Genomic DNA, 15,870 nt, shown 5'->3' with positions numbered 1-15,870 from the left:
CCAAGCTTGACCCAGTGGATAGTAGGTGCTGGGAAAAGTTAGTGCAAGTTGAGCAAAAAATCAGTTGGAGATGAGTAAAGTGAAGATTCAATATATGGCAAGTGAACTTAGTGTAAGATGAGTAAAGAGTAGTTGACATCAAGAAATAGTAAACTTTAGTATTTTCCATGTTAACTAGTGGAAGACGAGTGGAAGAATAGTATGGAAGCCAAGTGACAACATATTGATGTCAAGTGTCAATATTCATGTTGAATCATAGATTTCATGAATCTGAGCCAACTATTTTGTTTTCTTGAATTGTGTGAAGCATGTGGAAGATAATTATGATGATTTGGTGAGCTGGTGGCGTAGAATTCAAGGTAAATCATTTTGTGGTGAATTCAAAGAGGATTAAAGAAGAAGTTTCTAGAGGAACCAAATGAAAGAGCGGGTAGATTCATTGTATCCTACCTAATCCTAGCTAACCCTAAAATCAATGATTGAGGTTGAATGGAAAAATATCTTAAATAATTATTTATAGAGGGAGCTAGTTGGGAGAAAAGGTTGTCATGTGTGATAACCTAAGGAAGACAAGGAGCCTAGGGTATTGCTTCATTCAATGGTTGAATAGAAGAAACTACAAATGACATGCAAAGAAAGAAGGCTTAAGAGTATGAATGGTTGAAGTGTGAACAAGCTATCAAAGCTAAAGTCTATGAAATCCAAGTAGAATGGAGGACTAAAATTGCAATGCTCCACTAGGGAACCCAAAAGAAGTTAACCTAAAGTTTTACTAAGTTTGAGAAACATTTTTTTAAAATAAAGATACAACAATAGTTATAGAATAGCAGAAGCAATTAATATACACTCATACATCAACAACACATAAATAGGTTACGAATCTTAAGAATCCCATGATGATGAATCACATTTAATTTTAGTTAACACTAAATCTAGTATATAATAAATCCACATCAAATAATAATATAAAATTATGAATCCATTTAAATAATATATAGACATCTCAAATGCCACCTGGAAATAATCATATGCACCATCATCCATTGTACAAGTCATAGGATATGAACTGCTAAAATAATATACATCATAAAAATAGATAACAACAACATATCATAAGATCCATGAAGTCAAATAAAAAACACTTAGAGTATAACCATCCATCATAGAAATACAAGATCATAGAGAAAGGAACATTCGCGCACACACACATCCAACAATGACATGTAATGGTCAGATCCTAATGGTATAAGCAAAAAAACTACCACCCAACCTCGTGAAACCCAAAAAGGTTCACTCCCAATGCCAAGGAGATAGTCTCAAGTCCCAAACAGGATAAAAAACTCACAAGTCAAAACTTACATCCAGGTTCATGGAAACACTGGAAAGCAAACTATCTCAAAGGGTACCAAGACACAAGTATCAACTAATCTTAGAGGCAACACAGACATGTAGGGAATTTACTATGCATGTAGGAAAGTGTCATCATACGAGCCAACTCTAAGGTTACCCAGCTAGTTTTTTAATCCTCTAGCCCCCTAGCAACTCTATCTAGTACTAATATCCTTTCATACTAAGAAGGCATACTAACAAGTCAACTCTAAGGTTACTCAGCTAGTCTTTTAATCTTCTAGCCCTCTAGTGACTTTTTGTAGTACCAATATATTGTTAATTCATTTTAAGCCCATTTAATGAAATGTTATCACTTATTAAAATAACTTACAATGGGTTACCGAGGAAACCCTTTTAGGGCTCTAGCCTCCATTATAAGCCACTTCCCAACATGACATAGAGATAACCTAACTTAAGCTCAACAAAAGTAGAAGATCACAAAAGACAACATACCATACATTACTTCTTAAATAAGCAACTAACATGTACTAGAAATTACTCATCATAATCACAAACTCCACCAATACAATTATCCTAACAAGATTGATCCAAAAATCAAGTACACATAAACCAAATCCATGTCATAACATGACATCACCAAGAACAAATTAACCAATCACCTTTGTCCTATACAAGTGACTGGAAAATAATCCAAATACAATTGATTGAAGACTCAAAGGTTATATCAGATACGTTATACCATTAAAGGTTATATCAAATACACTACACCATTCACCTTAGTTTCACACAAGAACACTAGAAACTAATAACAATCACTAGATCAAAACACCTCTTAAAACGTACAAGACACATTACCATGGTTGAAGTATAAAAGGATTATAATCAAAAAATCAGCATGACATCATAAAAAGTAACTCCTAAGCCTCTGGTAAACATCTTGATTTGGTCAAAGCTACAACTTCGAAACCCAACATTAGTAAATCACACCTGACATATAGTACATACAATATAACATTTCATTATTCATTAGGTTTGAAAGCACACAAGTTTAATTTTCCCTATAGGTTTTCAAGTTTTCATTTTCAAATATTACAGTTGATAATATTTTCAATCTCAATAAGGGTTTTAGTTTTTATTTTCTCAAAGTATTATCATTACTAAGATTTTCTAATAATAAAATTTCCCTAGTATTACAAATCATTTTCATAAATCTGAATCATATAAACACATCCAAGTTTATAAAAGAAAACATTATTTTTCCCAATTAATTCCTTTAATTTTTAATTTACTTTAGATTTATATTTAAATAATAAAGTAATAAATCAAAATTTCAAATTTTAACAATAGTAAAATTATTATAAATAATAATTATCAATTATTGCCATAATAATTTTAAATTGATTAAACTTTTAAAATAAAATTCTTGAAAAGGAAACTTGCTAAAAATAGAAACTTGACAAAAATGGAAACCTACTAAAAATATAAACTTTTCAAAAATAGAAACTTGCTAAAAATAGAAACTTTCAAAAATGAAAACTTTTCAAAAATGGAAACCTACTAAAAATAAAAACTTCCTATAAATGAAAACTTACTAAAAATAGAAACTTTCAAATAGTTGAAACCTGCTGAATTTTTTTAAAAATTTCAAAAAAGGAAACTTATTAAAATGAAAACTTTCCAAAAATAGAAACTTACTAAAAATGAAAATTTTCCAAACCCTCATTCCATTTTATAATCAATTAGACAAAGATTTCAAAGCTATAATCATTCATAGATGTTTCTGAAACAAAGAACAAAAAATCCATTATGAAGTTTCAAATTAAATCACAAATAATCCTATAACAAATATTCAATTTTGTCAAACAAGGGTTTCAATCAAATTACTTCGGTCAAAGATGTATTAAAAATAAGGTAGAGAAGATTTCAATTCAAGGATTTCTCAACCACATTTAAAAACTATAAAAACAGATTTACCAACGCATGCAAAAGACAAGAATTCAAAGAATGGAAATCCATAGTATAATTAAACCATGAGATCATACTTGCATCTGATGCTAACATGCAAGCACACAAACGCATGAAGTATGCAAGAATGCCCCTTCCTTTTGAAAAGATTCCATGTCTAAAAATCTCTTCTCCAAAAATGTGTAATTGCAAAATGAGCTCTAGATCTTTGATAAAGAGTTCTCCACTAATTTGGGTCTCTAATTGTGCAATCAGAAGAGTTAACTTGCTGATTAGTTTATGTTTATTACTTTATTACCTTTTACCTTTTCATGCCCAATTCTTAGCAATTCTAAAATATCTTTATTAAATTAATTTTCTTTCTCCTTTTGATTTATTTGTTATATTTTAATTCTATGCATAAGCTTTATGTAATTTAATTAAAATAAATTTTATTAAATTATGTTTTCTTTCTAATTAATTACAAACTGTTTTGAATAATATATTTATTAATTGAACAAATATTATTATTTAGAGTTTATTATTTAAATAAAACTCCTAAAATATTATTATTAAATTAAATAAATATAAATATGCCATAAATAGAACTTTAATAAAATCTTTAAATTTAATTCTTTTATTTAATTAATTCATGAGACCTTTTTAATAATATATTTATTAACTTAATTAATAACATTATTTAGAGTTTATTAGTAAAGTAAAACTCCTAAATTATTATCATTAAATTAAATAAATATAAATATGTCAAAATGGAACTTTAATATTATATTTTAAATTTAATTCTTTTATTTAATTAATTTCTCAATTAATTAAATATAATTAAATATAAGTTTTTAAAATAAAATTCCCATTACTTAAATCATTAAATTATCTTTTAATTTCGTTTAATTATAATAGAAATCAAAATGGACTCACAAAACCAAATGCGACAATCCATCATACAAAACACAAAACTAAATCAAACTCAAGGGTTATAATCACGAATTCACATCACTTGATGAATCCATAAGGGTGAAACTAACTTAGATACTTTTGCTATTTTCTATGAAAATTGGCTTAGGGTTTATTTTCTCCCTACTCATAGCATTGAAATACTATGATAGGGTACAATCATCCTAGAAATTTAGGAAACTTGATGCCTAGTACCTGCAATTTGCATAAAATCCATGCATGTACAAACACATATATTCCAAACTAAACAGACAATGATAGGAAGTAGTGCATCATGTAGATCTCAACTAGTAGGTGACTATGACTCGCTTCCTTAACCACATCAAAAATATCAAATATAGAGAAAATACACACACACACTATACAAATGCAAGTATGGGGTAAGTATCCATAGAAAATGCATAAAAATCATTTATCTAACTAACATCATTAAAAAATTGAAAGGCAATACATGAAAAATATATCATCATCAAACAACCATGAAATAATTTAAACAACTAGCACTAAAATAACTAAACATACACACATACTTAAATATAAACACACACACACACACGCACACACATATCTGTTTGTGTGTGTGTATGTATGTATGTATGTGTATTAGGGTAATACATATTAGGCTTAGTTATTGATAGAGTAAATTGGTCTATTATTTTAAGAACAAATTTTTTGAATTGGAAATCATTGTTATACATGCATACATACATACATACATACATACATATATATATGAACTAAATATGAAGTAATATCCAATAATCTAGAAAAAAAATGTCATTGATCATCAAGCATAAACATAAAGCTAGCCTAAAGGAGTTTGGCAATAAAACATAGAAGTCAACTAGGGGTAAGCATTATAGAAGTAGAGATTTGTAATCTGCAAGTGAGTTGTAATTTGTTATCATATCATGCCTTATTGTTACTTTCTAATCATTGTATCAGTCTATGGTAAATCCTTTGGATTAAAGTTGACCTAACAGTCATTTGTGAATCCTTTAATTGGGTGATATTCCAAGTGAATGGTCTAAAGTCCTCCAACAAGGTTCACTCCTAAAAAGATGATTGAAATCCTCTAACTAGGTCATATTTACCAATTTGTCTTGTAACCTTTAACAGGGTTGGCCTTTCATAGGGCATCACTTCACAAGAGTGAGAATTAGTAGCATGTTACTAGTGGTTTTTGCCAAATTGGGTTTCCACATAAAATCCATGTATCAAATGTGTTGCTGAATCTGTTATGTTTCATGTTTACATTTCGACAAAGTTATTTTGACCTAGAATAGTAACCTATAAAATTTAAGTTTTGTATGATGTAATAGATGTATGCATAATAAGGTTTTATGGATGTGATTTCACTAAGCTATAAAAAATTTTATTTGTACATCCAGACCTTGGATAATTGATTCATGACCCCCCTCTAAGTCATTATAAAGAATTCCCACAAATAGATATTTGTGGTTGATGCAAGAATGCCAATGATCCAAGGATGCTAATTCATCACATTATAGAAATGAAAATTTCTTTTAGCAATAATAGATTAAACAAATATCTTGGGAGTTTCATCACATGATCCAAAATACAAATTATACCAATCTCCATGTACATTAGAAAGTGTTCAAGGAAAAATAGATAAATTATGAGATAATATAAATTATTATTTATATTCTTTATGTAAGTATTATACAGCCCAAGGTTACTAAGAGGGGGATGAATTAGTAATGTATGAGATTCAAACTGTTTGCCTACTATTCAAATCAAATTAGATTTGTTCATTGATCATTCAACCAAATGCATTAACTTATAACTTGTGCAGAAAAAATAATAATGAAACAAATGAAACTCATAAAATCATCCATTAAATGCAACACAAGATCACCAAGATTTTTCATGTGGAAGCCCTTGGTTAGAGGGAAAAAAACATAATGGGAATTAGTACCTTCAAATACTTGTACTCTTTTGAAGTACACTTGGTTAAAGGCCTAGTCATGTTAGTAGCTTACAATAATGTTTGGTTAAGAGAAGACCCTATTAAGTGTCACCTAATTAAGGGATTTTCCTCTAGCCCCATTAGGAAATATACCTCATTAAGAATAACCTTGCAAAAGGATTTAGAGCATAAATTAATGAGCCACCTTGTTAAGGGATTTAGTTGGCTTTGTCTAAATGAATGATACAAATGTCACCTCTTGATTTATCCCCCCTTTGATGTAGTTATAGATATTACTACTATCATTCTTTCAATTGTATATGTTTTAAGATTTAAGAAGAACCATATTTTCTATTTTAAACCCTTAAGAAGGTATTGACGTCTTCTCTATATCTCATAACCATTTTGTATTTTTAAAAATTTCTTACTCTTTTATTTCTTATTAGAAATAGGTTCAAATAGAAGGAAGAAAGAGCCAACCTAGTACTTTTAGAGATTATAATGCATATAAATCCGATACCTTCAATATTATCTATACATGATGCCTTATGATATAAATTGTTCTTTATGACAAATTTATCCATCAACAAAATGGATTCTAGATTTTGTTCTTAAATGTCATAAGGGTTAATATCATTTTATACTTGACTTAGGCACATAGTTTTCAACCTTTGGCACAATATTTGACATATAAGAACTAATTAGAAATTGGATAGTGTGGCGTATTATTAAACCTTAAGAAAATATTTGTTAAACAATAGGTAGAGATGAATTTTTTCAAATCTATGGATTAAAGAATGTTCATTTTTTGTGATGATTAATTGAATGTAGGATTAGTGGGAGTGCTAAATTAGTGAAAGTCATGACATGGAAAGATTTAGGATATGAGCATAAAACTTAGAATAAGATGAAGATTAAAAGTATATGGTATACAATTTATGCCTATAAAAGTCCATATGGTTTATTAAATCACAGTTTTATATTTGATTGATTAACATTTAAAGATAAATAATACTCATATTACTTTTTTCATATATAATTAAATGCTTAAAATTATATTACTTTTTTAATTACAGTGATTGATTCTCAAGGTCTACATCTATCGACCTTTGGACTTGGAGTTATAATCTATTTCTTTGGGCTCTTTGTGGTATGCAAATATTTGATTATATTTGTTACACAATGTAATACACTAGTTCGTTATATGTTAATTTAATAAGGAAAATTATGATTATTACTTAAATTATTCCATAAAAATGGTTAGAGATTGATTGAGTTGATTTCTATCAAAATATATAGCATTTTTATAGAATTAATTGACCTAATGTAGAATGATTTATGTTTATGTCATTTCCAATGAATCAAAAAGTTTATATTGGGAGAAAATCACCATATATGTTTGAGTCATTCGAATATGATAAATTCAAATGTTAAACGAAAAACTATTTTATTTATTTTAATGGCGTATCACACACTTTAAAATATATAATTATTTAATTTCAAATCAACTAAAATACAAAGTAGAATCTGAAGTAGCATAACTCTATACAAGAAACTAGAAAAAATAAATCATTGTAAATTTGATGGAGGAGATACACTTTTGTCATAGTAGTCTAGTTAAAGATCACTCTAAAAGTAGATAAAATCCTAAAATGAACATTTTAGGATCGCATGGAAACTATGAATATGTTTAGTTTCCTTCATCTTGCATAGCCTCTTAAAATAATGCATAATTTCTATTCAAATTAGTTAATGATGAATTCCTTTCATAATATATTTATATTGAGCCATTTGTTAAGACAATTATGTCTCCATCAATGCCAAGGTGTTCTCTATATGTATCAACTAATGTTGCTTAACAATATGTTCATCAGACTCAAAAATTATAATATGAATATTCATAAGTTTTATATAGAAAATGATAGCATGTGGACATTGTTGTTGCAAAACTATTTGTGTTAGTTGTTGATGTGTTGGTTTGGTTATTATTGATGACACCGACTTATTGCTTTGGTGGTTGGATTGTGTTAAATATTTATGATATGTTACATTTATTGGCCCTAAGGTTGGTGCTACAAAAGGTTGGGGCTTTGAAAGATGTGTTTCAATGATATATTTGGTGATGGTTATGTTTAATTGTGGTATGGAACTCTTTGTTTTTCTAGATATGGTACTGGTAGTTTGGCTTGTTATCACTCACTTCCTTAATTTTTGATATTATATTTTTTGGTTGAGTTGATGTGGTCTTTTAATGTGATTTTAAATATGGTTATTCCCAACTGAGCTTTGATTTATGTGACATTTAGGTGATTTGTGTTTTGGTTGCGACATTGTGCAGTGTGGTCCACTTTTCATTCTTCCTCATTGTGGGAATGTTTAAAGTTTGGACCTATTTCTAATTATGCTTTGAAAAATGACTTGGTGATTTCATGTTTGAAATATGAATATAAATAAGAGATTGATTATGATGAAATGGTATCAAAGTTATATGTAAAAAGATTGATATGCTAGATATTGTGCAAAGTTATGTGAAATCATGAAGTTAGGTTGTGAGAAGAGCATGTGTCTTTTTGCTATTAGATGTTGAAGGTTACAAGCCAAGGGTTTCTTCCAATAGTTTTATATCAGTGGTGGATTTCATTTTCATTCTTTTATCTTAGTATAGTAAGGCCACCTAAAATGATCATTGTAGCAATGACCCATCTTTTGTAAAAAAATACCTTAATTAGTGACACATTAACTAATGTTGTTAGTAATGAGAATCAACTTCTCTGTGGTTTCCCATTTTTATTTTTCACATAAAAATATAGTGTTCATTGTGTCTAATTCATGTTTAAATCAGATTTTCTTAAGTGGATAAATAAATAATTTGTTGGATTTGCATTTGTGAGTTTGATAGAATTTTAGTCTATGATTGATTCGCTCCCATAACCCATTAGTTTTTTGAGACATTAAACAATTCCTATAATAGCTTTGGTTCCTACATAGTAAGCCTAACCACTTGGGGAGATCTAATGGTACACAAAGCTACTATTCTTGCCTTTAATGGACCTGACTATGAATTTTAGAAATCAAAGCTAAGAGGATATTCAATTTCTTTGAGGTAAAGACCTAGAAAATTATGGAGCATAAATATACAATGTCAACAAATGGACCTACTACTTTAGATGAGATTTGAGGCTTATGAATAAAACAAAAGAGAAAGATGTTTTATTTTTAGTGCATTATCTAGAATTGAATCGGTGAAGGTTATTGCATTAGAAATTCTTATGAAATTTAAGAAAGATTGAAAAACATATATGAAGGAAATGATAGGGTTATATAACTAAGATGCACACTGCTAAAGGTATGTATGAGAATTTAAGGATGGAAGGAGGAGATATAGCAAGCTACTTTCCTAAAATTGATGATGTTTTTAATGAGATCAAAAATTTTGGTAGCACTCTAGATGATAAAGATGAAATAAAGACAATTGTGAGTATCAGGTCATTGAGTAAAATAATCTATCTCATGTCATGAGATTCCCTATCTTTGATGACAAGAATGCCTAGATAAGATATATGCTTAGCCAAATTCAAGTTGAGTTTATGTGGCTTGACAAATCCTACAAGATTATAAAGGATGTTCTTAAGATATCACAATTTATAATGTTTCTAGTGAAGTCCCTACACTCAAGTTGACTAATAACAACTTGATTAATGAACATGTTGGTTCTAAGCAAGATAAGAAAGTAATGATGATAAATGACATTATACAACCTAATGTGAGGTTCACAACTTGGTATTAAGCTATAAGATCTATCATTCTAGAAGAGAAAATTGAGTTTCTAGCACTACTATTCATTCAATTTAAAGGATGGTCAAGGAAGGTGGTAATTATGATTGGTGTGAGGACCTTAGAGTTTAGTTGTTAGAGAATCTAGTAAAGATAAAGGACATAACCAAATATTGAGATAGGGTTCTTTAGTTCTATGCCTTTTCTTCTATTTCATGAATAATTTTCCCATTCTAGCAAGGATTCAATGGTCTAATGATAGACCTAGATTAGAGTTTGATGTAGAGACAGATCAATACTGGAACTCTCCTTGAGGAATTAAAACACACAAGGGACTCAACAGTGGATCTTCTCTTTATCTTAATAAAGTTTATAATGAGTTCTTCAAGCAAATCTGCAAACACCTTGTCAATCAATCTAAATTGAAGGAAAAATCAATCAACTACAAGGTACGTTCTCATCTTCATAAAACCATATACTCTTCAACACCCCATAACAAAAGAAATGGTTTCTCAAAAAAACTATTCAATCTCAGAGAGAGAGAGATAGTCGGGCCTTGAACATCATCAGAACACCAAACTTTATGATTGGCAATCAACTCTGATTTCATGATGTCGCATAACCCTCCGTTTCATAATTCATGAATCCGTTATCTAATTTTTTTTCTATAGCAACTTTCTCACAAGCTCCTCTAAGAAAATTGGAAACGTATTAACAGGTTTATCATTCAGTTCTTCCAAGGTTTACCTTATTCACTCTTTCCAATCCGTACGGCTGCATGTATTGGAGAAGGGAACAAAATCTTAGCGAAAAGAATCAACCTTCAACAACACGGAATTGTCGAAATCCCCTTATGGTAACCAAAGGACGTAGCAAGTCTCCCCTTTTTGCTTCTTACTGTTCTGCATCAAACAAATTCCCAAGGATCAGCCTCCATGAAAGATGTGAATCATGTTGGAAGAAGTCAAGTCAAGGAAGAATAGAGGTGCGACTGTTAAAGAACGGGGTAAGCTGCCTTCGATTTCAAACTTGGTAAAAGAATACAGAGAAGTTCGAGATCTGTTTGCCGTGATCAACTATGATCAAATGTTGCAGGCCCAACAAAGTCTCTTAGTAATACCATTCGGGACTTGTTAATAAACCCCCGAAAACTGCCTGCTTCACTGCTCCCTTATATCAATTTCAAAAACACGAAACTGGTATCCAATCTCCATGTTGTTGCAAGAACAATGGCTCTCCAAGAAATTGATATGTTAAAAACATAAAGAAATACATAATTGAATCTTCATATTCTCTATTGAAAAACGTGGAAGAACAACACATCAAAAACTGAAGCTAGCTTTCAATGAGAAAACAAGCAAAACTCGTCCTGCAACTCGGACCACCGAAATTTTCATGAAAAGAAAAAAATTCATTGCCTTCTCTCCAAATTCGATGATCCTCTTACATATCCAACTGGCTTATTTAAAACTAACTCTCCTTTTCTAATAAAAGGATGAGAAACATTTTTTCGTCTTCTATCCAAGAAAAGGATGAGAATTCGAAACTGCCTACTACCTATTATGGAATCTGATAATCATTATCTATCAATTAAAACTATTCTAATTTAAAGAACCTACACCCGGTCCTAGGTGGCTATATCTGGAGAGCTCATCGAACTGCTACTCTAGGTATGCCACCACATGTAGGACGTTTATTAAAAATATTAAATTACAAAACATAAACCTTTCTTATTCTATTTCTCGCTCTGGTACTATAGCATACTCCCTTGTAGAAAGAATCTCAAGTCCACTTGAGATGAGATCATGAACTGATGAACCATGTTTGCTAATTTGTTGCTCATCCATCCAAATAGCCTCTGTCACTCGTTTTTTCTTCCATTTGACTAGATACTGAGTGTATTGTCGTCTACGAGTTTTCTTTATTTTTGTATCTAGGATTTTCTCCAACTAAGGTGGTGCTGATTTAGGTAGTTGTTGCACATCTTCTATTACTGAATCTTCATGTACGGCTTGTTTTTCAGAACCTCTGTATTGTGTGAGATCACAAACATTGAATATGGGTGAAATACCAATGTCTGTAGGTAACTAAATTTTGTAAGCATTATGTCCATATTTTTCTAAAATTTGACAAGGACCAACCTTCTTAGGTAGTAACTTTTTATTCTTTGTTTGAGGTAACCTCTCTTTCTTTAGATATGCCCATACTAAATCACCAACTTCAAATTGTACTTCTCTTCTTTTCTGATCAGCAACTTCTTTGTACTTTTGATTTGAATTCTGTAGCTGCAACTTGACTTGATCTTGGACCTCTTTAATAGCTTCAGCAAATTCTTCAGCATGTGAACTACTTGGAAAAGTATTTGAAAGTTCCCTCAGCTCTAGAATTCCTCTTGGATGTGTACCAATCACAATCTGAAATGGAGATTTCCCTATACTTTTATTCACTGTATCATTGTATGAGAATTTAGCTTGAGCAAGTATGGAATCCCACTTTTCTCCATGTTGTTTTGTAAGGCATCTTAATAGATTTCCCAAAGATCTGTTGACAACTTCTATTTGACCATCGGTTTGTGGATGATATGAAGATGAAAATGATAAATTTGTGCCAAGTTTCTTCCAAAGAGTCCTCCAAAAATGACCCACAAATCTGCCATCTCTGTCCAAAACAATATTTAGTGGTAGTCCATGAATTCGCACTATCTCCTTGAAAAATAAATTTGTAATGTATGATGCATCTTTGGTAGATTTACATCGTAAGAAATGTGACATTTTACTGAACCTATCCACAACAACAAAAATGCTATCATACCCCTTCTGAGTTCTTGGTAATCCCATAACAAAATCCATACTAATAATTTTCCATGGCCGTAAAGGAATAGGTAATGGCTGATACAATCCTGTATTGGTACTTTTACCTTTACCTTTCTGACAAATGGTGCATTCTTCCACAAATTTCCTCACATCCTTCTATAACTTTGGCCAAAAATAGTGTCTACGAACTAGCTCTAGAGTCTTATCTAGTCCAAAATGACCAGATAATGCCCCACTATGTTTCTCCTGTATGATATTATCTCTCATTGAACAGTTTGGGATGCAAAGTTGTCCTCCCTTGAACAATAATCCTTCTTGAACCAAAAAATCAGAATATTCCCTATTGTAGCTTTCATCCAAATTAATACATGCCTGATAAATGTTTTTGAAATCAGCATCATCAACATACATACCTTTCAGATTTGAAATGCCTATAGTTTCCAACTAAATTTGTGACGTAGTCAAAGTTCTCCTTCTTAATGCATCAACAACCTTATTTGTTACTCCCTTCTTGTGCTTGATAGAAAATGTGAATGCTTGCAATGTCTCCACCCATTTCATGTGCCGATGATTCAATTTCTCTTGACTATTTATGAAACTAAGTGCCTAGTTATCTATGTATACAATGAATTCCTTGGGTAGAAAATAGTGCCTCCATTTCTTCAAGAATTGAACAAGGGCATACATTTCCAAATCGTATGATTAATATCTCTATTTGGCTTTATTGAGCTTCTCACTGAAAAAGGCTATAGGTCTATCCTCTTGACTAAGAACACCTCCTATGGTTATGTTGCTTGCATCACATTCTATCTGAAAGACTTTATTGAAATTAGGAAATGCCAGGACTGGTTGTCGGGCCACTTTTTGCTTAAGAAGTTCAAAGGCTTTATTGGCTTCTTCTGTCCAAACAAATTTACACTTTTGCCCTCCTTTTATGGTGTTCAGAATAGGTGCACAAATCAAGCTGAAATTTCTGATAAAATTTCTATAGAAAGTGGCTAAACCATGAAACTTCTAACTGCTGCAATAGTTCTAGGAGTTGTCCAAGAAAGAATTGCACTTACCTTATCTTGATCCATCTTGAGCATTCCTTTTGAGATCACAAAGCCAAGGTATGCTAGTTCCTCTCGCATAAAACTACATTTCTCCATATTGATCATTAACTTTTCCTCTTGTAACCTTCTCAACACCAAATCTATGTGTTTCAGATGCTCCTCTTTTGTTTCGCTGAAAACCAAAATTTTATCTAGATATACGATCACAAACTTCCCTATAAAATCCTTCAAAACTTCATTCATAAGCCTCATAAATGTGCTAGGAGTGTTAGACAATCCAAATGGCATTACCTTCCATTCATACAATCCCTCATTTGTCTTAAATGTTGTTTTCCATTCATCTCCTGGCCTAATTTTTATCTGATGATACCCGCTTTTCAAATCAATCTTTGAAAAATATCTTGCTTTCCCTAAACAATCCAGTAAATCTTCTATTCTAGACATTGGAAATCTGTACCTTATAGTGATCTTATTCAGTGCTCTTGAATCTGTGTATAGTCTCCATGTTCCTTCTTTCTTTGGTGCTAAGACTGCAGGTACTGCGCATGGGCTTAGACTTTTACCAATCAAACCAGCCTCAAGCAACTCTTCAATTTGTCTTGCCATTTCTTCATTTTGTTGTGGTGTTAGTTTATATGCCGCCTTGTTGGGTAATGTTGATCCTGGTATGAGATCAATACAATGACTGATTTCTCGCACTAGTGGGAAAATTTTTGGTATTCCATGAGCTATAATTTCTTTGTACTTGTCCAAAATTGGTTCCACTTCGTCAGGTACCTTTTCCTTCTTCTTTTCTATTACTTCCACCTTCAAGTTTGAAGACTCCATCTCTAAATTTTCTTCCTTAGTCTAATTTTCAGCATCATTCTATAATTTTTCTTTGAGTACAAGAACCAGTGCAAAGAGTGGGCTCTTCTTTCCTTTCACTTCTTTCAAGAATTCTTTCTTACCCATCACCATAACTTTGGCTTCTACGGCTTTTGATTCTTCTTGACTTGGCTCAACTAAAGGTATTAGTTCAATGACCTTTCCATTCTTTGTAATGGTATATGTATTCTTCACTCCATCATGATGTTCCTTGAGATCATATTGCCAGGGTCTGCCAAAAAGTAAAGGGCATGCATCCATATTAACAATATCAAACAATAATATGTCCTTATAGGTTCCAATCTAAAATTCCACCCAAGCTTGCTCTTCCACTATAGTTTGCTGCCCTTTATTCAACCAAGATATTTTGTAAGGATATAGGTGTTGTATTCTTGGTAGTTTTAACTTTTCCACCATTTCAAGAGACACAAAATTTTCTGTAAAACCAGAGTCTACTAGTACCTTACAAACTTTTCCTCCAGATTTGCAGGTAGTTCTGAAAATGGACTTCCTTTGTGGTGGTTCTTCTTTGACAGGCCTTTTCAACAATGTTCTTCTCATCATAAGTGCTTCCCCCTTTTCTGGATAACCATAACTTTCTGAATCTTCTTGTAAATCCGCTTCTTGTGCCAGGTGTATTCTCCTTTCTCCATGAGTACTAGAGCTTTCTTTTGCTGGACACTTGTATGCCATATGACCTTCCTGATTACAGTTGTAGCATCTTATTGGTCCACTCATCCTTCCTGGTGATCTTCCTCTAAAATTTGGCCTTCTACCTCTAAAACTTCCTCTAAAATTATCAAACTTTTTAACTTCATTATGCATCTCCGTTTGTGGTTGAAAATTTGAACTCCTTCCTAGAAATGTACCTCTTCCTCTGAATGGTTGTCTTCCTCTACCTCTGTTATTATTTTCTTGTCTCCTTTTGATCTTCTCTTCCACCTTCAAAGTCAGCTGATAGCATTTAGCTATGGTGTTTGGGCTCAGCAACTGCAACTCTTCTTGTATGTTCATCCTCAAACCATTTAGGTATCTTGCTACCTTGATACTCTCGAGTTCTGCAAATTTTAACCTTAGACTTAACTTCTAAAATTCATTTGTATAAGTAAAGACATCCATATCCCTTTGTCGGAGATTCTACCTCTTCTGATGCAACTGAACCTCA

At 31.4% G+C, this 15,870-nt stretch overlaps 1 protein-coding gene across 1 annotated transcript in view; it reads left to right on the top strand.

The window, feature by feature from the left end:
• LOC149559695 (lipid phosphate phosphatase epsilon 1, chloroplastic-like) overlaps window positions 1–15,870 on the top strand; it is a 176,197-nt gene that overhangs the window by 75,239 nt on the left and 85,088 nt on the right. Inside the window, exon 5 of the mRNA XM_089827464.1 lies at window positions 7,273–7,346. Within this exon, the coding sequence (XP_089683590.1) occupies window positions 7,273–7,346 (74 nt within the window). The remainder of the gene's footprint in view (window positions 1–7,272; window positions 7,347–15,870) is intronic.

The sequence above is a fragment of the Cupressus sempervirens genome, chromosome 4 (assembly GCF_028749045.1).
Source record: "Cupressus sempervirens isolate cs-2001-9-10 chromosome 4, ASM2874904v1, whole genome shotgun sequence".
Lineage (NCBI taxonomy): Eukaryota > Viridiplantae > Streptophyta > Pinopsida > Cupressales > Cupressaceae > Cupressus > Cupressus sempervirens.
The sequence above is the reverse complement of the archived record's forward strand: the minus strand, read 5'-3'. Positions and strand labels throughout refer to the sequence as shown.